General features: G+C 45.3%; 1 protein-coding gene across 2 annotated transcripts; it reads right to left on the reverse strand.

The window, feature by feature from the left end:
* Positions 1-291: 291 nt before the first annotated feature.
* LOC124654663 (germin-like protein 8-11) lies at positions 292-1,108 on the reverse strand. Of its 2 annotated transcripts, none has more exons than XM_047193657.1 (2): positions 985-1,108; positions 292-848 (listed from the first exon to the last, which is right to left on the reverse strand). In XM_047193657.1, the coding sequence occupies exons 1-2, from the start codon at positions 1,100-1,102 to the stop codon at positions 292-294; spliced, it is 675 nt and encodes a 224-aa protein (XP_047049613.1). In that variant the 5' UTR covers positions 1,103-1,108. The 2 variants fall into 2 exon arrangements, with proteins under 2 accessions (XP_047049613.1, XP_047049612.1); XM_047193656.1 differs by having other exon boundaries at positions 292-870; positions 1,004-1,102.
* Positions 1,109-22,513: the final 21,405 nt, after the last annotated feature.

The following is a 22,513-nucleotide window of genomic DNA, read 5'->3' on the forward strand; positions in this document are numbered from 1 at the left end:
TCGAACTTATATTAAATTACTAATGAAGTTGGTTTTCTTTGGAACGAGAGAAACAAAGTTCGTTTTGTTTTTTTATCAGATACAAAACACACGAGATGGGAGTATGACAAAAACCAATAGTATCAATTATTCAAAAGGGGGAATACATTCATACCCACAGACACATACACTAGCATGTCATATGTGAACTTTCTAAATGTAACTTAAGATTGCACCATATTGCTAGAAACTAAAGCTAGCCATTTGCACACTGCAAATGTATATCTTCCAAGAAGTCAAGCAAGGTATGACTTAGTAGTGGTTGTTCTCCCAGAACTGAGCCTGGAGCCAGTCTATCGTATTCTTCTCCACCTGAAATGCCTTCGCAAGCACATCATCTGAGATTGGTGGCTTCGATCCAAGCACCGCATTTGCAATGGTGATAGCCCCTGGGTTCTGGCTACTGAGCGCAGCAATTGCAACCGCTGGCTTGTAGGGGTTGGGGTTGAACTGGAAGTGGATCAGCCCCACAGGGAACACAAACACGTCTCCTTTGTTAAGCACCTTGGAGAGGAACTTGTTTTCCGGATTGGATGTGACAAAGCCAACATACAATGTCCCCTCAAGCACCGTCAAGATCTCGGTGGCACGAGGGTGTGTGTGTGGTGGGTTCTGACCTAAGGGTGCATAATCAATACGCGCTAGTGAGATGCCTAGAGTGTTGAGGCCACCGATCTGCATGACGTTGATCAACGTGACGTTGGATCCAACCTTGTTGGTCATCCTAGGCTTGTCAAGGTTGGCTGCCTTGAAGAAGTCATCTGCATTGACATTCATTGGGTTCTTGCAAACAAACCCATTGACAAGCACTGCATGCATTGGAGATGTAGACTGTAAGTATCGATTTTTACCGTGCTAGTTAAATAAGCATATACGTTCCAGAAAATCGTTTCAGTATAGTATATCTGGTAATAACGTGACAAAAACTCATGAAGCAAATAATACCTGGAGAATTCTTGTCCACGACACAAAAATCTTGGAGTGGACTAGGATCGGAGGCTATGGCCTGCCATGAAATCAAGGCAAAAAGAGCGAGGACAAGGAAGGATGAAGAGGAAGCCATTTGTTTCTGGACCGTTCGGTTCCGTTTCTCTAGTGTTGCTGCGCATGGCTGGTGGTTTGAAGATGCAGGGGATGAATGCTTTTATAGTTTGCAGCAAGTAGTGTGACCACATGAGCAGCAGAAGGAGTCCAGTAGAACCGTACAACGGATGGAAATGGTCTCGGGCTGCTTGAACGTGCTGATTAAATTATTTTGCGTCAACTTTTCATGTTTCGTTTGAATATGTCTAATGCATTAATTCACGGTGGTTCCACGAAAGGTCACCATCGATCATATCGCGGGGATGAAGGTTTCATGCATGAGAAAAAAGTGAATACGTACCCGTCCGCATGAGTATTGTATTGGCGCATACACTAGCTGCTGGTGCTAGAATTCACAAGCTTGTCATTGACTAGATCAAACCGCACAGATCGGTCGCTCATAAACAATCATTTTCTCTTCACTTTTCCCGGTTTATCGTGTCACCTTCCATCTTGCTAGTACGTACACTTCCTCACGAGTATTTTGGAAGCGATTTTCACGCGACGCTACATCACAAAGCAGATAAGACAGTACAGCGTTAATTTTCCATTCCATTTCCGAAAACAATGTGCTGACCTGTTGTGTGACAAAACTTAATTTCAGTGCCAAACTGGCCGTACGGGGAAAAATTGTCGGCAATAAGCCATCTGACATGATAAAAATTCCCGTTAGCAAACTTTTGTAGTAGTAATATATATGGATGCCAAGGAGCTGCCTCCTCCATGGCGAGAGGGGGAGAAAGCCTAACTAAACTCCCTAGCCACCACCCCCTCCCTTCCCCTTCCTATGCCGTATCTAGAGGCTGCCGCCGGTGAAGGGGACGACTGGGCCCAGGTGCCTTGCGGTCGTGGTGTTGCTGGAGGGGAAGCTCTCGGCGTCGGCTTGTGAACGGCGGCGAGACCTGATGAGGCTGCTTCTCCCAGCGGTCTGGAGTCGCTCTGGCGGCTTCGTGGGGACGGCTGTCTAGCAGCAGCTTCAAATGCAGTGACGGAGGCGTCCTCTCCGTCGAGAATGACTGGAAAGAAGGTGGATCCATGTGGTCATTCCTTCGGGCAACAAATCACGGGATCCCGAGCCTAGCTTCATCACAAGAGGCATGTGGTGTAACACCCGAAAATTTCAAAACAAAGAAAACTCAATTTCCCTATTTCCAAAATTTGGAGCCAACAAATTTTTTGAATTGCATTACCCTATGTGCATAGTATTCATGCATGTATGTGGGGTTCTTGCCATGAATGTTTGGTTGAAGTATTGAACAAGATCAAAACCCTAAACCCTACCCCTTGTCAATATCAAAGAGGAACAAAGAAAAGAAAAAGAAACTAAAAAGGAAAAGCATATGTGAGCTTTGGACATATTTGCAAATCTTGACCTAGGCCATGATTACTTTGTGTAAATGGTTTGAAAACCTCAACAAACCCAACCTAGTACTCACCAAGCCAAATCAAAAGTGAAACAAAAAGAAAATGAAAGTACACATAGAAGGCATATGTGGGTATATGGCCAAATTTCACATTTGAGCATATGCCCTACTCTCTTTGTTGGAATTGTTGAAACACAACCCTAAACTCAAAATAGTACATAAGGACACAACACAACACCTTTGGGATCAAAGAAAATCAAAACAAAAGGGAAGGAAATGAAAAACCCTAAGTGACATATGATAATGGTCAAATCTGCCAAAATTAACATGATGTCTACTTTGAGCCCCTTTGGTTAACTATTTCTAAACTAAACTTTATAATCTTTTTGCCCAGATCTATTGTACTCATAAAAGTAAACAACTTGGTAAAAGTCAACCTTGCTGATTCAAAGTCAAACTCTTAAATTAAGCATGCAAAGTGGCAACTTTAAATCAGATTCTAGATTACCCCAAATTTTGGATTTTTCACAAACCAACTCCAAATTGCAAACCAAGGCCACCAATAGATGCCAAACATTATTTAGATCACACCTATGAAGTATTTTGGCCAAATTCAAACACAAATGTGACCTTTGCATCCAACATATGGTGATCAAGTTATTTAATAAAAAAGTACAACCACTATTCCTACCTACTATTCACCACCTCACTCCACTCCCTTGTGCTCATCTATAGTGGACTTTGTCCTCCAACCTCTCATGACCTCACCATGTCCTTGCCAACACTATGCCTTGCTCATTTGCACCATGCCAAGTCCATGTCATGGCATATGTCACTCATGTTGGACATGATCCTTTGTGCATGCTCTAGCTCTCCCTAGCCTTGCCAACCATGTCACACACTCTTGCCTCACCTCACTAAAAAGATTGCATTGCCCTCCTAGCCCAAGAAAAAGGCATGGAAGATCCCTAGCCAACCCATGTCACCCTCATGACCTCACCATGCCAACTCCCTATCCACTCCTCTCTAGCCTCACAAACCATGTCAAATAGGTTGACCTTGATCTCCTGAACCTGTCTGTACCAGCCATTGGCCAAGAGAGACCCTGCCCTGGCCAGCACGCGACGTGCCCGCGACGCCCAGAACGCGCTAGAGCGCGCATGGAACGCCCTGGACACGACAGAGCACCGCCTAGCCCCGTCGCCTCAGACTTTCCCTCGCCCTCTCCTCTCTCCCGCGTACTCTCCACGACGTCAGCTACCTCCCAGACACGCCCTCTCCCTCTCCCGTGCCCTGTCGCCATCGCCATCATCAACGCCGTCCGCCACAGTACCACCGGATATGACGATCGCCCGCACGCTCCCGTCCACCTCCTTCTGCGCCATGACGCTAGCAAGGACCGTCAGGCCACGCTGCACCGTCCCCTTCCCTCGCCCACACCTTTGCACCGCTGTAGCATCGTCATCGACGACGACCTGCCCGTGCCGCGCTGTCCCTCGATGAAGCTATAAAAGGAGGCCTCCCCCTTGATCACTACTAGGAAAAGGCCTAGCCATAAGATTGACATCAGTGGCGCACCATGAAGGCCGTGCGCCACTACTACTTAGCAGTGGCGCACCACAAAATGGTGGGCCACTGTTACAAATGTAGTAGTGGCGCACCTTGTTTGTGGTGGGCCATTACTAAATGATGGCAGGGGGCCAGCTCCTACCCCAACCTAGCAGTGGCGCATGTCGAAGGGGTGCGCCACTGCTACTTTGCTTACCTATGGCGCATGGCGCAGTGGTGCGCCACTGCTAGGAGGTGGCCAGGGCCCCTTTAGAGATGAGGGCTTTAGCAATGGCGCACTGCCGTGGTGCGCCACTACTAGCTATGGCGCACCACCAACATGGTGCGCCACTGCTAAGTTGGGAAGGGGCGTGGGTTGCAGGTAGCAGGTGAGCAGTGGCGCACCATGAAGAAGTGCGCCATTGCTATGTCACCCTAACAGTGGCCCACGGCTACGTGGTTCGCCACTGCTAACCTGGGACCATTTCCTGCTTTTCCCCCTCCACTCACATGTGCCACCCACTTTCCCCAAACACTCTTCCACCACCACCTCCCACCAAATCTGGATCTGGTCGTGTTGCTCCTCCTCCCCACCTTATTTTGACCTCTTCATTCACCCAAATTAAGTGGTAAACTTAATTTTCTTGGTAGGTAAGTAAGGGTGAAACTTTCTATGGCTCAATACCTACTCAATCTCAACTTTTTTCCTCATCCAACACTCTCGGTCTCGCCGTATCGGTAGCTTTGTTGGTTTTATGCTTTGTGTGTGACCGGTTACGATCGTCTTGCACACGTGTATGTGCATATATGTTATTCGAAAGCTCCGCATGTGTTGTGCATGCGCGAAGCTTCACGTGCATATGTGTGTTGTATGCGAAGCCTCCACGTGCATGTGTTGTATATGCGAAGCCTCCACACATGTGTTGCATGTTTTTGTTTGCAGGGATTAGAAATGCGATGAAGTTGCCAATATTTTGCCGAAACGTTGATTCATTTCCGTTTCAGTGAATAATGGGCATACTACGCATATACAAATGTCCTATTTTTAGGGAAGGTCATGCCAAAATTTTCTTTTGGTATACTAAGATATCCATTTTCTCTATACCGGCAGGCGACCATGGTCCGCATGATGAGCGAAGGCGTTGTGGCTAGGTTTTTGAAAGCCGCGACGGCCGAGATGATTAAAAATAACCAAAAGGAGATAAGATGTCCGTGTCGAAGATGCAAGCTGACGAGCCTTATGGACCCCTAAAGCCAATATGGTGCGGGACCACCTTCTCATGCGTGGTTTCATGGATGGCTATCGGTGGGAAGGTGATACGTCTCCGACGTATCGATAATTTCTTATGTTCCATGCCACATTACTGATGATATCTACATGTTTTATGCATACTTTATGTCGTATTTATGCATTTTCCGGCACTAACCTATTAACGAGATGCCGAAGAGCCTGTTGCTGTTTTCTGCTGTTTTTGGTTTCAGAAATCCTAGTAAGGAAATATTCTCGGAATTGGACGAAATCAACGCCCAGGGGCCTATTTTTACACGAAGCTTCCAGAAGACCGGAGGGGAGACGAAGTGGGGCCACGGGGCGCCACCACACTAGGGCGGCGTGGCCCAGGGGGGCCCATGCGGCCCTAGCGTGTGGGGCCCCCGTGACTCTCCCGACTCCGCCCTTCCGCCTACTTAAAGCCTCCGTCGCGAAACCCCCAGTACCGAGAGCCACGATACGGAAAACCTTACTGAGACGCCGCCGCCGCCAATCCCATCTCGGGGGATTCAGGAGATCGCTTCCGGCACCCTGCCGGAGAGGGGAATCATCTCCCGGAGGACTCTTCATCGTCATGGTCGCCTCCGGAGTGATGAGTGAGTAGTTCACCCCTGGACTATGGGTCCATAGCAGTAGCTAGATGGTCGTCTTCTCCTTATGTGCTTCATTGTTGGATCTTGTGAGCTGCCTAACATGATCAAGATCATCTATCCGTAATGCTATATGTTGTGTTTGTCGGGATCCGATGGATAGAGAATACTATGTTATGTTGATTATCAATCTATTACCTATGTGTTGTTTATGATCTTGCATGCTCTCCGTTAATAGTAGAGGCTCGGCCAAGTTTTTACTCTTAACTCCAAGAGGGAGTATTTATGCTCGATAGTGGGTTCATGCCTCCATTAAATCCGGGACAAGTGGCCAGAAAGTTCTAAGGTTGTGGATGTGCTGTTGCCACTAGGGATAAAACATTGATGCTATGTCCGAGGATGTAGTTATTGATTACATTACGCACCATACTTAATGCAATTGTCTGTTGTTTGCAACTTAATACTGGAAGGGGTTCAGATGATAACCTGAAGGTGGAATTTTTAGGCATAGATGCATGCTGGATAGCGGTCTATCTACTTTGCCATAATTCCCAATTAAATCTCACTATACTTATCATATCATGTATGTGCATTGTCATGCCCTCTCTATTTGTCAATTGCCCGACTGTAATTTGTTCACCCAACATGCTATTTATCTTATGGGAGAGACACCTCTAGTGAACTGTGGATCCCGGTCCTATTCTTTACATCGAATACAATCTACTGCAATACTTGTTCTACTGTTTTCTGCAAACAATCATCATCCACACTATACATCTAATCCTTTGTTACAGCAAGCCGGTGAGATTGACAACCTCACTGTTACGTTGGGGCAAAGTACTTTGGTTGTGTTGTGCAGGTTCCACGTTGGCGCCGGAATCCCTGGTGTTGCGCCGCACTACATCCCGCCGCCATCAACCTTCAACGTGCTTCTTGGCTCCTCCTGGTTCGATAAACCTTGGTTTCTTTCTGAGGGAAAACTTGCTACTGTACGCACCACACCTTCCTCTTGGGGTTCCCAACGGACGTGTCGATTGCACGCATCAGAAGGCGACGAAGATGATTATGAATTTGTCCATGGGATTTCAACAAGAAATAAGGAAGGAGGTGAGCACCATGTAGAAGATCCCGGACATGATCAGGATGTAGAAGATCCCGGACATGATCAGGATGTAGAAGATCCCGGAGATGATCATGATCACAATGTAGGAGATCCTGGACCTGATGATGAGGAAGATCAAGATGGAGGTCATCATGACGATCATAAAGATGAAGACGATGGACCATCATCGATGGACTGGGTGCAGGACCCTTATCTTCAAGAGCTGCTTCTCAAGCAGACGAGTAACGCAAGAGCTGCCGCCCGAGAGAAAGCCAAGATGGATCAACTGGAGGTAGACGCGGTTACTCCATTGTATGAAGGATGCAGGCCGGAGGATATCCGCCTGAAAGTAACGCTCATGGCTCTGGAGATGAAGGTAAAGCACAAAATGACCGACACATCCTTCAACGACAACCTGTCATTCTGGCACGAACGTCTTCCCAAAGGTAACACGTGTACGACTAGTATCGAGGAGGCCAAGAAAATCGTGTGTCCTCTGGATTTACCGCATGTGAAATACCATGTGTGCTTGAACGATTGCATCATTTATCGGAACGAGCACGCGGAGTGTACCATATGTCCGGAGTGCGGCGTCAGTCGGTACAAGAAGGGGAAGAAAGCTCCTCGGAAGGTGGTGTGGTACTTTCCGATCACTCCTCGTCTGCAACGGTATTTCGCGGATCCTAAGAAAGCAAAGCTAATGCGCTGGCACGCGGAGATGAGGAAGGGAGAAGATGACGCATATGATCCGAAGAAAAAGAAAAGGGACAAGATGTTGAGACACCCTTCGGATGCTAGCCAGTGGAATGCGTTGAACCTCGAGTACCCAGAATTTGGGGACGATCCTAGGAACATAAGGCTGGGCGCGAGCACCGATGGAGTCAATCCGTTTGGCAGCCAGAGCAGCACGCATAGCAGCTGGCCCGTGTTTGTGTGGATGTACAACCTCCCCCTGGTTGTGCATGAAGAGGAAGTACATTCAAATGAGTATGCTAATTGAAGGGCCGAAACAACCAGGGAACGACATCAATCTGTATCTGGGGCTTCTGAAAGAGGAGCTAGCCACGCTATGGGATGCGCCTGCCAACACGTGGGAAACCGCCGCGGAAGAATATTTCCCTATGAGAGCCGCGTTGCTCACGACTAGGGGTGGGCATAAAAAACCGAGCACCAAACACCGAACTGAACTAACCGGAACCGAAACCGAATACACCGAAACCGAAATGACCGAAAACAATTTCGGTGCTTAAATATGAAAAACCGAATTTATGTTAAAAAATTCGGTTTTGACCATCTGCTAACCGAAATAACATTAAAAACCGAGATATCGTAAAATGATAGCATGAGTGTCTCATGCAGAGCTCCACTGCCAATCATTTCAACTAATTTTTCTGCCCAACAAGCAAACTACAAGCATGCCAAAGTCTCAGCCCCGTACGATATCACATGTCTCCTTGCAGGCCCATGCACATCCCTAAAAAAACTAAAATGAAACCTCATGCATGTAGTATGTGTATACAAGTTCCTCCAAAAAATAGTACGTGTATACAAACATCTGTCTAGTTTCATTTTACTTCATCTAGCTATGTACCAGTAGTGTATACATGCTCAATAGTCCTTGTCGTATGTGGTCCTAGCTTTCTAGTCAAGGAAATTTTGCAACTACCAAGCTACTGCATGCCATCATACGTAATTAATTTTTTATTTCTTGTCACAATTAGGTTAAATCGGTTAAAGACCGAAACCGAACCGAATTGTCGAGTAACCGAATTACAAATTAATTAGGAAACCGATATAATTTCGGTTCTCATTTCTTATTACCCGAATTATAAAAAAAAACCGAAAAACCGAACCGAATTTTCGGTTAAAACCGAATGCCCAGGCCTACTCACGACGGTGCACGACTTTCTCGGTTACGGATATGTCGTGGGGCAGGTGGTCCATGGATTCAATGCATGCGTCAGGTGCATGGACGACACAACATACCGCCAGCTAGATAGAGATCCCGGGTCCTCGAAAACGGTGTTCATGGGACATCGAAGGTGGCTTCGCGAGGACGACCCATGGAGGAAACGCAAGGATCTGTTCGATGGTCAAGACGAACCACGAAGACGGCCACGTACGAGAAGCGGCGAGCAAATAGACGAGCTATTGAAAAATTGGAAAGAGTGCCCACCGCCGGGAAAGAAGCGAAAGGCTTCGGAGCCGCTGCTTAAGGTATGGAAGACGAGGTCTGTTTTCTGGGACTTGCCGTACTGGAAGATCCTCCGTGTGCCTCACAACCTTGATGTCATGCACATCACGAAGAACGTGTGCGAGAGTCTTCTTGGTACCCTCCTCAACATGCCAGAGAAGACCAAAGATGGGCTGAAAGCAAGGTACGACTTGCAATCAATTGGGATCAGGGAGGAGCTTCACGCGGGACGCCCTAATGATGATGATGATGATGATGACGATGATGAGGCGGAGGACACGCAAAGTTGTCGCAAGGGCAAAAAGGCCAAAAAGATCGAATATTACTGCCCCCCCCCGCGTGCTTCACTCTAAGTCAGAAGGAGATCGAGCAGTTTTTCGACTGTCTCCTAGGAGTAAAACTTCCTTACGGTTACGCGGGGAAGATAAGCAGGTACCTAGAAAAAGCGAAGCAGAGGTTAAGCGGGATGAAGTTTCACGACTGCCACGTGCTGATGATGCAGATACTTCCGGTTGCAATCCGTGGGATCATGGACGCGCACGTCCGTGAAACGCTTTTTGGCCTGTGCAACTTTTTCGACGTCATCTCTCGGAAATCTGTTGGCGTGAGGCAACTTAGAAGGCTACAGGAAGAGATCGTGGTGATACTGTGCGAGCTTGAGATGTACTTCCCGCCCGCATTCTTCGATGTTATGGTGCATCTGCTGGTACATATCGTGGAGGATATCATCCAACTGGGGCCGACGTTCCTGCACAGCATGATGTCGTTCGAAAGGATGAATGGTGTCATCGAAGGGTACGTTCGCAACAGGGCACCTCCAGACGGAAACATAGCCAAGGGCTTTCTGACCGAAGAGTGCATCTCCTTCTGCACGAGTTATCTAGAAATCGAGAATCCCATCGGTCTACCCGTAAACAGGCACCTCGGGAAGCTCGCTGGATGGGGTCACCGCGAGGGTAGCCGCGAAATGCATGTCAACTTCAAGGGTCGAATCGCCGACTTTGAAAGAGCAAACCTAGTCGCGCTACAACACATAGACGTGGTCGATCCTTGGGTGGTAGAGCACAAAACCTTCATCGCCACGACGTACAATGATCAGGGCCAACGAGAGGACGGACATAGATATAATCAAAGAGCACAACTCAACCTTCACGCGGTGGTTCAAGGACAAGATGCTGACGTACCCTATAGACGAGGATTCTTCTGCCGAAGAAAACCTCATATTCGCCTGGTCACAGGGCGCCGAACACAACCTGATGACATTTCAGGCGTACGATATCAACGGCTACACATTCTACGCCGAGGAAAAGGACATGAAGAGCGATTATCAGAACTCCGGGGTAACGATGGAGTCCTACACCGGTGACATCAAGCAGAGATACTACGGAAAGATCGAGGAGATCTGGGAGCTGAGCTACGCCGGAGAGAATGTGCCGATGTTCCGTGTCAGGTGGGCCAAGAACGTCGTAAAAGAAGACCGACATTTCACCACCATGGTTATACCCGAAGCCAAATCCAAGACAGCGGGCGCAAAGGTCACCGCGAAATATGAGCCATGGGTACTAGCTTCCCAAGTGGACCAATGCTTCTTCATTACCGACCCGCAAAAGCCCAGCCGTGTTGTCGTGAGGAGAGGCAAAAGGAGCATCATCGGAATGGATGGAGCCGCCAACGAGCTAGACTTTGACTAGTACGGCGATCCGAAGATGGAAGATGACGACGACGATGATGAAGAACTATACACAACAATAAAATTGTTATTATAATATATCTTTGTGTTTATGATAATGTACATACCATGCTATAATTGTATTAACCGAAACATTGATACATGTGTGTTATGTGAACAACAAGGAGTCCCTAGTAAGCCGATCTTGTATAACTAGCTTGTTGATTAATAGATGATCATGGTTTCGTGATCATGAACATTGGATGTTATTAATAACAAGGTTATGTCATTATATGAATGATGTAATGGACACACCCAATTAAGCGTAGCATAAGATCTCGTCATTAAGTTATTTGCTATAAGCTTTCGATACATAGTTACCTAGTCCTTATGACCATGAGATCATGTAAATCACTTATACCGGAAAGGTACTTTGATTACATCAAACGCCATCTGCGTAAATGGGTGGTTATAAAGGTGGGATTAAGTATCCGGAAAGTATGAGTTGAGGCATATGGATCAACAGTGGGATTTGTCCATCCCGATGACGGATAGATATACTCCGGGCCCTCTCGGTGGAATGTCGTCTAATGTCTTGCAAGCATATGAATAAGTTCATAAGAGACCACATACCACGGTACGAGTAAAGATTACTTGTCAGGAGACGAGGATGAACAAGGTATAGAGTGATACCGAAGATCAAACCTCGGACAAGTAAAATATCGCGTGACAAAGGGAATTGGTATCGTATGTGAATGGTTCATTCGATCACTAAAGTCATCGTTGGATATGTGGGAGCCATTATGGATCTCCAGATCCCGCTATTGGTTATTGGTCGGAGTGAGTACTCAACCATGTCCGCATAGTTCACGAACCGTAGGGTGACACACTTAAAGTTGGATGTTGAAATGGTAGAACTTGAATATGGAATGGAGTTCGAATATTTGTTCGGAGTCCCGGATGAGATCCCGGACATCACAAGGAGTTCCGGAATGGTCCGGAGAATAAGATTCATATATAGGAAGTCATATTCCAAGTTTGGAAATGATCCGGTGCATTTATGGCAGGTTCTAGAAGGTTCTAGAAAAGTCCGAAAGAAACCACCATGGAAAGTAGAGTCCCGGAGGGACTCCACCTTGCATGACCAGCCAACCCTAAAGGGGAGGAGTCCAAGGTGGACTCCCCTAGGGTGGCCGGCCAACCCACCTCAAGGAAAGGTGGGAGTCCCACCTTGGGTAGGACTCCCTCCTTGAGTAGGTTTCCCACATATGGGAGGTTTTAGTCTTGGGGTCTTATTCGAAGACTTGGACTAGAACTCTTGGTGCTTCCACCTATATAATGAGGGGCATAGGAGAGGGGCTGACCACTTCAAGCCTCAGCCTTGGCCGCACCCCTTAGAGGGCCGGCGCCCAACCCCCCTCTCTCCCCAAACCCTAGCGGTCTCTCTCCTCCACCACATCCCGCACGCTTAAGCGAAGCTCCGCCGGATTTCTCCACCACCACCGACACCACGCCGTCGTGCTGTCGGATTCAAGAGGAGCTACTACTTCCGCTGCCCGCCGGAACGGGGAGGTGGACGTCGTCTTCATCAACAACCGAACGTGTGACCGAGTACGGAGGTGCTGCCCGTTCGTGGCGCCGGAAGCGATCGTGATCAAGATCTTCTACGCGCTTTTGCAAGCGGCAAGTGAACGTCTACCGCAGCAACAAGAGCCTCATCTTGTAGGCTTTGGAATCTCTTCAAGGGTGAGACTCGATACTCCCTCGTTGCTACCGTCTTCTAGATTGCATCTTGGCTTGGATTGCGTGTTCGCGGTAGGAATTTTTTTATTTTCTATGCAATGTTATCCTACAGTGGTATCAGAGCCGTGTCTATGCATAGATGGTTGCACGAGTAGAACACAATGGTTTTGTGGGCGTTGATGCTCTTGTTGTCTTTAGTTTGAGTACTTTGCATCTTTGTGGCATAGTGGGATGAAGCGGCCCGGACTAACTTTACATGACCGCGTTCATGAGACTTGTTCCTCGTTCAACATGCAACTTGTATTGCATAAGAGGCTTTGCGGGTGTCTGTCTCTCCTACTATAGTGAAGATTCAATTTACTCTTCTATCGACAACATTAGTATCACCGTTGTGGTTCATGTTCGTAGGTAGATTAGATCTCTCTCGAAAACCCTAAACCACGTAAAATATGCAAACCAAATTAGAGACGTCTAACTTGTTTTTGCAGGGTTTGGTGATGTGATATGGCCATAATGTGATGATGAATGTGTATGAGTTGATCATTATTGTATTGTGGCAACCGGCAGGAGCCTTATGGTTGTCTTTATATTTCATGTTGAGTAGTATTTCAAAGTAGTTGTAATAGTTGCTACATGAGGTGAACAACCATGAAGACGGCGCCATGAACCTTGACGCTACGCCGACGATGATGGAGATCATGCCCGTTGATGATGGAGATCATGTTCGTGCTTTAGAGATGAAGATCGAAGGCGCAAAGACAAAAGGGCCATATCATATCACATATGAATTGCATGTGATGTTAAACCTTTATGCATCTTATTTTGCTTAGAACGCGACGGTAGCATTATAAGATGATCCCTCACATTAATATCAAGATAAAAAAGTGTTCTCCCCTCGTATGCACCGTTGTAACAGTTCGTCGTTTCAAAGCATCTTGTGATGATCGGATGTGATAGATTCAACGATTCACATACAACGGGTGTAAGCCATGTTGCACACGCAGAATACTTGGGTTTGCTTGACGAGCCTAGCATGTACAGACATGGCCTCGGGACAACGGAAACCGAAAGGTTGAACACGAGTCATATGGATGATATGATCAACATGTTGATGTTCACCATTGAAGCTACATCATCTCACGTGATGATCGGTTTTTGGTGTAGTGAATTTGGATCGTGTACCACTTAACAACTATGAGGGATGTTGTATTAAGTGGGAGTTCATTAGTAATTAGATTAAAACATGAACTAATTATCATAAACATAGTCTGAGTAGTATTTTGAATTAAATTTGTAGTATTGGCATCCGTTTACTACTATGCGCTAGTCTTGTAATTGAGATATAAATACTGTTAAAATCTGACAAGAAACTTTACGGATTGGTACCGTATTGTTAAAGAATCAAGAGTTAATTAAGTCCATTGCAAACTTTTAGTAAACCTCACATTGTTGATTCAAAGAGCTATGGTTTCAAATAGTACCTAAAGTTATCTTGTCTCCGTGAAACTTGAAGTTCAAATCTGTTTGAAAAGTAAGGAGCTGAAAATTTAGTTTTCAGAAATAATCAAAGGTATGAGATATATGTGATATCTAAGACCTTATTGCAAGATGATAGAATATAAATTTGGTGAGACTACATAAACTCATAAGTTTTATGGGAATGTATGAAGGTTGAAGACGCCGAGCGCCACAATCCTCCAACTATTGGGGCACTAATAATATTCGCATATCCATGAAGTTATCATCCTTAGTATGCACCGTTGCTAAGACTCGTCGTATCGAAGCATCACGTGATGATCGGGTGTTATAGATTCTACGTGTGCTTACAACGAGTGCAAGCCAGATTTGCACATGAAAATACTAAGGTTAAACTTTATGAGCCTAGCATGTACAGACATGGTCTCGGAAAGTTGTTATGAATTGATGGATAAAATTATGAGTGAAATTGTTCATCATATTACAAAGTTACTAATAGTGAAATCTAGAACACTTTGATCATATGATGATCAACTTCAAAATAAGAACCTCAAGGTTATTGGTATTAGACCAACAAACCTAGAAGTTATTAAAGTTGAAGTGTTTTTCTGAATAATGAGGAAAGCTAAAAGATAAACTGCAAAAGATATTTTGGCAGAAAGAAAGAAAAGACTAGAAAGTCTAGCTCAGGTGTATATAAATGATATACATGTTATGGTTGTATTCCTAGTTAAGTCACACAATGAAATTCTTGGGTATTAGTACCATATTGGTTGGTATGAAGTGTCATACAAAATAACGCAATACAAGAATTCAATGGCCTAAGTGACTGACAAGGAATATGATAGGAATGCACGACTGGAACAAAATAAAGTGTTATTATGTTCGTCATTAGCATTCTATCTTTTTTCGATAAAGGGAATATATTAATATCAAAAGATACCAATTACACCCAGCCTCTGCAACAACGCACCACCCTAATGGCACTACGGATGCACACAGCCAATAAAAGAAAAGAAAACTAAGAAACAAAAGTCCCGCTACAGTATCTCGGGCCTAACAACCAGCAATACATCCACCGCCAAGACAACACCTGAAATACAGACTCTCCAAAAACGACGCCTTCAAGAAGGGAACAGTGCTCTAACACCGTCGTCGCCCGATCCAAGATCTTAGGTTTTCACCCTGAAGATAGCCCCCGCTCTCAAAACAATGCCTCCAACAAGATCATTGCCGAGCACAACCAGTTAAGGCTAGACCTTGGGTTTTCACCCTGAAAGGTAGGACTCTGAACTTCACCTGTGTTGTCGCCCCCACTTCCATACCGCTGTTGTGAAGCCCGGAACACCAAGCCAATTTCATCTCACCACCAAGATCCGACCACCATTGCTCTTCCACCAATCTTGACTTTCATGACCTTCTCCGCCAGCACCATGGAAAGAAAACAAGCTCCATGATATTAACAGCCAGCGAGCTTCGAAGCGCTCCCTCTGAAACCAAACGGTCAGATAAAAACATGGGTGCGCTCGACCGATAACACCCAATCCAGCAATCTTCAGGCATTGATCGCACAATGAATTTCGCCGGCAGGGTCTTTCGGAACACGACAATCCAGCAAGCTCGATGAGAAGAAGCATCCGAACGATCTTCACTTGGCGCGAGAGAAACCCTAGGACCGCCACCTTAAAAGGCGAGCAGCAGGCCCCCTCGCCGCCGCCCGCCGGTCGACCTCATCGGCGGAGAGGAGGCCGCCACCGACCACAGACCCGTCGCCGAGTCGTCCGCCGGGGGCGGAGGACTCACCGACCACCACCAAGCGCGACCACGTCAACGAAGAAGCCGGATCCGCAGCCTTCGGAGTCACCCCCGCCGCCGGCCGCATCGCCGAAGCCTCACCCGGCCACCGCAGCCCTTGCCAAGGCAGCCGGCGCGACGCGCCGCAGAAACCGCCGCCCGAGGCCGCCGCCCGAGGCCGCCGCCCCGGATCCCACCCTGGATCCCACCACGGAGGCCGCCGACCAGCCCCGCCGCCGGCCGATGACCCCGCCGCAGATCTAGCCCTTAGAATTTATAATAAAGAACTTAATAATTGTTATTTTGCTCTGGTCAAATGAAAACAATGAGTTGTTCAAATTATGACATTACTCCATATACGATGGATAAGTTATTATAAATCTTAATGGTGAAACACACATACATAACACTGACGCTAAAATGCCATAAGGCAAATGATTTGAATTCCACTTATTTATGGAACCGCCATTTAGGTCATGTTAGAAAGGAACGCATGAAGGAACTCCATGCAAATGGATTTTTGGAGTCATTTGATTTTTGAATCATTTGGCGCTTGCAAATCTTTTCTAAAGAGAATGATTAAAATATCGTTCATAGGCCAAAAATTGAACGGGCAACTAACTTAGTGGAAAAATACATGATGATGTATGTGGTTCACTGGGCATAGTTGTGTGCGGGAGATTCTTATACTTCATGAAAACTTTCAACAATGAATTGAGTATATATATGTGGATATATTCAATAAGGAAGAAGTTTGAAACATTTGAATGGATTCAAATAAATTTCAGTATGAAGTGGAAATCATCGTAATAGAAATCAAATATCTATGATTGGATCATGGTGGAAATATTTGAATTACGAGTTTTAGCGAACATCTAAGAGAGTTATGAAATTGTTCTACAACTTACGTTTCTTGGAGTATCATAGTGATGATGAAGTATCCAAGAGATATATCCAAACTTTGTTGGATCAATGATGAGATAAAATATTGATGCCATTATATTTTTGTGGATTATGCTTTAGTGACTACCGCTTTTACACTGAATAGAGCATCATAATGATCCGTTGAAATGACACCATACAAGTTATGGCATGGGTATAAACCCTAATAGTCAACCAAAATCGGATGAATGTCTTTGTTGGTTATCTCAGAGATTTAATTGGGAATTCTTCCCACGAGACAAAGACAAAAGTGTTTGTCAATGTTTCTTATTTCCAAGAAATTGTTTCGAGTGAAGTATTTGAGTGAGAGGACAATATAATTTGATAAGGTTTATGAACCTGAGCATAATGATCAGAGTAGCGCAGCATCGGAATTGGTTTCGGAAGCGGCCACGAGGATCATGGCTCTCATGACTACAAAGTGTTTTAGCCATGGAGATCGAAGTACATATTGAACCTTTGTAGGTATGGTTTACTTTGTGATCAAATAAATGATTTGTGGACAAAGGATTGATTTTGAACAATGATAAACCAACTACAAAACAAAGAAGTTATGATGGGCCCTGACTCCGTTAAAATGGCCATGCACCATGAAATCCAAGATAGATGAATACTTTATGAAAGTAAATGGATCTATGAAATTGATAGACTTGGATGAAATATCCTTGAAGAAAGCTTGACTTATCGAAAAATTGTTTACGACAAAGTTCAAAGAATTGAATACGATAAGATTAGATCTTCCGTAGCAATGCTTATAGTCTATGTGGATTATTCTAGTAATCACTACATATTTCTTTTATGAGATATGCTAGTAGGATGGCAAAATACATTACTTATCAGAAGTATGTACTAAAGGTGTATACAAGATACAACCAAGAGTTTTGCTGGTCCGTGGAATACTAGATAGGTATACGAACTTCAATTGGATGAAGTAAGTATTGCGGAGTTGGAATCTTCACCAGATGAAATAGTCAAAGAGTTTTTTGATTTCATCAGAGACGATGAAGAGGCTTGCATTTGCAAGAAATTAAGTGGGAGCGCTAAGACACATTTATAATACTTTATGTAGGTGACATATAGTTGGTTATAAATGATGTAATTATATACTTGATTAAAAAGGTTTCATTGAGAATTAACTTCAATGAAAGGATATGGAATGAAACAAATTTAGTGTCAAGATCTATGAAGATAGATTGAAACACATAAATAAGTTTAAGTCAAAGTACATATGATGGATACTGAAGTAGTTCAATATAGAAATATTAAGAAAATGTTCTTGTCATGTGAAGGTTTAACAAGACTTGAGTGTATCTGACACTCAATGAGTAAAAACACATGAGTGATTATAGATCACGAATAATATGTACACAATCAGATATCATGTGCTATAAAGTGTTATGAGCATATACCAGAATGATTCATATGATGATCATTGGACGACAGTAAGAATATCCTTGAGTACTTAAGAAGAACCAAGGATATATATATATGTAGTTTTGTATGGAGAAATGACAAACAAATCGCTGTAAGGTGTTGCACCGATATTTGTTTTGCCACATATAAAAATAAAATTTCAATCTCAAATTAGACTAAGTGTTGTTTAAAAGGTAGCACAATGAGCTAGAAGTTGTCTATGCTAGATTTAGAAGAGTTCTAAATATTGTGACGGATTCTTCAAACGAAGGCAGAGTATGTCATTGTTTTGACAATGACTGAAGATGTTAAGTCAAGAGGTTCTTTGAGAACTTGGTGTAGTTCCGATAGTGTCAGAACTTTGAAGCTATTATTGTGTATGACAATATTAGTGACATATTTCAGACCGCGAAATTAAGGTTCCACCAGAAGACCAAACATATTTAATGCCGACTCATTTAGAAAATGAGTGATGCGTTGAGACACAAATGAATTGCAAAATACATTCGTTTCTGAGCATGTCAGATCCGTTGACTAAAACTTCTCCCGTGAGCAAAACATGATAAAGCATCGGAAGGCCAAGGTGTTATATCTTTACATATGTAAACTAGATTATTGACTCTAGTGCAAGTGGGAGACTGTTGGAGATATGCCCAAGAGGCAATAATAAAATGGTTATTATAATATATCTTTGTGTTTATGATAATGTTTACATACCATGCTATAATTGTATTAACCGAAACATTGATACATGTGTGTTATGTGAACAACAAGGAGTCCCTAGTAAGCCTCTTGTATAACTAGCTTGTTGATTAATAGATGATCATGGTTTCGTGATCATGAACATTGGATGTTATTAATAACAAGGTTATGTCATTATATGAATGATGTAATGGACACACCCAATTAAGCGTAGCATAAGATCTCGTCATTAAGTTATTTGCTATAAGCTTTCGATACATAGTTACCTAGTCCTTATGACCATGAGATCATGTAAATCACTTATACCGGAAAGGTACTTTGATTACATCAAACGCCACTGCGTAAATGGGTGGTTATAAAGGTGGGATTAAGTATCCGGAAAGTATGAGTTGAGGCATATGGATCAATAGTGGAATTTGTCCATCCCGATGACGGATAGATATACTCTGGGCCCTCTCGGTGGAATGTCGTCTAATGTCTTGCAAGCATATGAATAAGTTCATAAGAGACCACATACCACGGTACGAGTAAAGAGTACTTGTCAGAGACGAGGATGAACAAGGTATAGAGTGATACCGAAGATCAAACCTCGGACAAGTAAAATATCGCGTGACAAAGGGAATTGGTATCGTATGTGAATGGTTCATTCGATCACTAAAGTCATCGTTGGATATGTGGGAGCCATTATGGATCTCCAGATCCCGCTATTGGTTATTGGTCGGAGTGAGTACTCAACCATGTCCGCATAGTTCACGAACCGTAGGGTGACACACTTAAAGTTGGATGTTGAAATGGTAGAACTTGAATATGGAATGGAGTTCGAATATTTATTCGGAGTCCCGGATGAGATCCCGGACATCACAAGGAGTTCCGGAATGGTCCGGAGAATAAGATTCATATATAGGAAGTCATATTCCAAGTTTGGAAATGATCCGGTGCATTTATGGCAGGTTCTAGAAGGTTCTAGAAAAGTCCGGAAGAAATCACCATGGAAAGTAGAGTCCCGGAGGGACTCCACCTTGCATGACCAGCCAACCCTAAAGGGAGGAGTCCAAGGTGGACTCCCCTAGGGTGGCCGGCCAACCCACCTCAAGGAAAGGTGGGAGTCCCACCTTGGGTAGGACTCCCTCCTTGAGTAGGTTTCCCACATATGGGAGGTTTTAGTGTTGGGGTCTTATTCGAAGACTTGGACTAGAACTCTTGGTGCTTCCACCTATATAATGAGGGGCATAGGAGAGGGGGCTGACCACTTCAAGCCTCAGCCTTGGCCGCACCCCTTAGAGGGCCGGCGCCCAACCCCGCTCTCTCCCCAAACCCTAGCGGTCTCTCTCCTCCACCACATCCCGCACGCTTAAGCGAAGCTCCGCCGGATTTCTCCACCACCACCGACACCACGCCGTCGTGCTGTCGGATTCAAGAGGAGCTACTACTTCCACTGCCCGCCGGAACGGGGAGGTGGACGTCGTCTTCATCAACAACCGAACGTGTGACCGAGTACGGAGGTGCTGCCCGTTCGTGGCGCCGGAAGCGATCGTGATCAAGATCTTCTACGCGCTTTTGCAAGCGGCAAGTGAACGTCTACCGCAGCAACAAGAGCCTCATCTTGTAGGCTTTGGAATCTCTTCAAGGGTGAGACTCGATACTCCCTCGTTGCTACCGTCTTCTAGATTGCATCTTGGCTTGGATTGCGTGTTCGCGGTAGGAATTTTTTTATTTTCTATGCAACGTTATCCTACATATGCATCGTCACCGACGCCCCCTCGATCTTGATCTCTGGCGGCCAGATCCCCTCGATTTCCCTCCTCCCACCGGAGGGTGCCTCTCCTCTGCATCGTCACCGACGCCCCCTGCTCCTCCACATCGGCGCCTCCACAACGGAACCCTGCTCCTACACATTGGCGTCGTCGTCTGCGAGCTCGTAGGCGTCCTCGTCTGCGACCTCGTCGGCATCCTCGTCTCCGACCTCCACCACAACGCCATCATCTTCGAGGGTGAGCAAAGCCTCCTGCCCCATCTCCCCTCTCCCCTCCCCTCTCCCCTGCTAGCAGTAGGTTCCTCTCCCCTCCCCTCTCCCCTCAGTAGTTTCATTTAGTTTAGGTGGCAGTAGCAAATTTAGGTTTAGGAAATTTAGGTTTAGGTGGCAGTAGCTTAGGTTCATCCACTGCTGCTGCTACCTAGTTGCTCCTCAGTAGCTTAGGTTCATCCACTGTGCTATGTGCTTGCTTGTTGCTGCTGCTATGTGCTTGCTAGGTTTAGGAAATTTAGGTTTAGGTGGCAGTAGCTTATAGCTTGCTTGCTGCTGCTGCTATGTGCTTACAATTTAAAGCAGTTAATTTTTTAAGCTTACTGGAGGAGCAGCACCTCGTCCCCGACCTCGCCCCGGAGGAGCAGCACCTCGTCCCCGACCTCGCCGCAGAGGAGCAGCACGCCACACGCGCGTCGTGGAGCAGCAGCTGGAGAAGCACGCCGCGCCGCCCTCGACCGTTGACGCCGTTGCCGCATCCTTCCAAGGTAGCCAGTGCCGCTGATGCCCCTCCTCCTCTTGCTGCTCGGTGTTAACTGCTTGCTGCTGCTCCCCCTCCTCTGTAATTGCTCAAGTACTCTGCTGTTCAACCATGTTCCTTCACTTACAGTGAATTTATAATATGCACACTACTAATAATTTTGCAGTAGTATTCAACTAAATCCTAATTCAACTAAACTGCAAGTTAATTCAACTTAAAGATGCTTGCCCTTGCAGTACTTTTTGCTTGCTTGCTTGATGTTGTTGGTAGCTTGCTGCTGCTACTAGCTACTGCATGCTCGAGCTGCTGCAAGAAAGAAGAAAGCAAAAATACTGAAGATAAGAAAAAATTAAACAATATGGTACACATGTAGTGTTGCTGCTATGTGCTTGCTAGCTTGCTACTGCTAGTGTATCCATCTACTGACATCTACTGCATATAATTTAGATGCTAAAAATTTCCTAGTCAGAGAGCAAAAGAAAAGGTTGCTAATTTCCTTTAAGGTTTAGTGTTGTATCTCTCTCTCTGCTGCTGTCAAGATGCTAGTTGTTGTGTTGGCCTGAGGAGGCTGTTAAACACTGCTTTTGTGCATATGTGCCTGTAATGTTGGCCTCTAGAGGCTGTTGAACATTGTTTTTGGACCTGGGTTGTCTGCCCCAGGTTTAAGTAGGCGTTTTAACACTCTAACGCTAAGATTAGGTACTAAGTACTATGTTCCATGTGTATATAAATGTGTGTTGTGCTTATGATCGTCTTGTGTGCCATTATGTGAAGGTAAGGTCACCATATTTGAATGTGGTGAGGAGAAGACTGGGTGCTTAAAATGGCAACCAAATACATATGCTGTGGCTGAACATAGATGAATCATTTTTCCAGGCATCCAAACAACTTTCACTTCTATATGCACTGATGCAACACAGGAGACCAAACACTGGGTCGAATCTGGCCCGTGGCCCATTCGTGACGCGCAGGTGCGTCCATCCCACTGGTGTAGTGCTGCAGAATTTCGGCTCAGGTAACCAAACATGCCATAGCAGTAGCACACGATGTAACTAGCGTGCCCCCTAAAGTATCGGTAGC

Source organism: Lolium rigidum, chromosome 5 (assembly GCF_022539505.1).
Source record: "Lolium rigidum isolate FL_2022 chromosome 5, APGP_CSIRO_Lrig_0.1, whole genome shotgun sequence".
NCBI classification, from domain to species: domain Eukaryota; kingdom Viridiplantae; phylum Streptophyta; class Magnoliopsida; order Poales; family Poaceae; genus Lolium; species Lolium rigidum.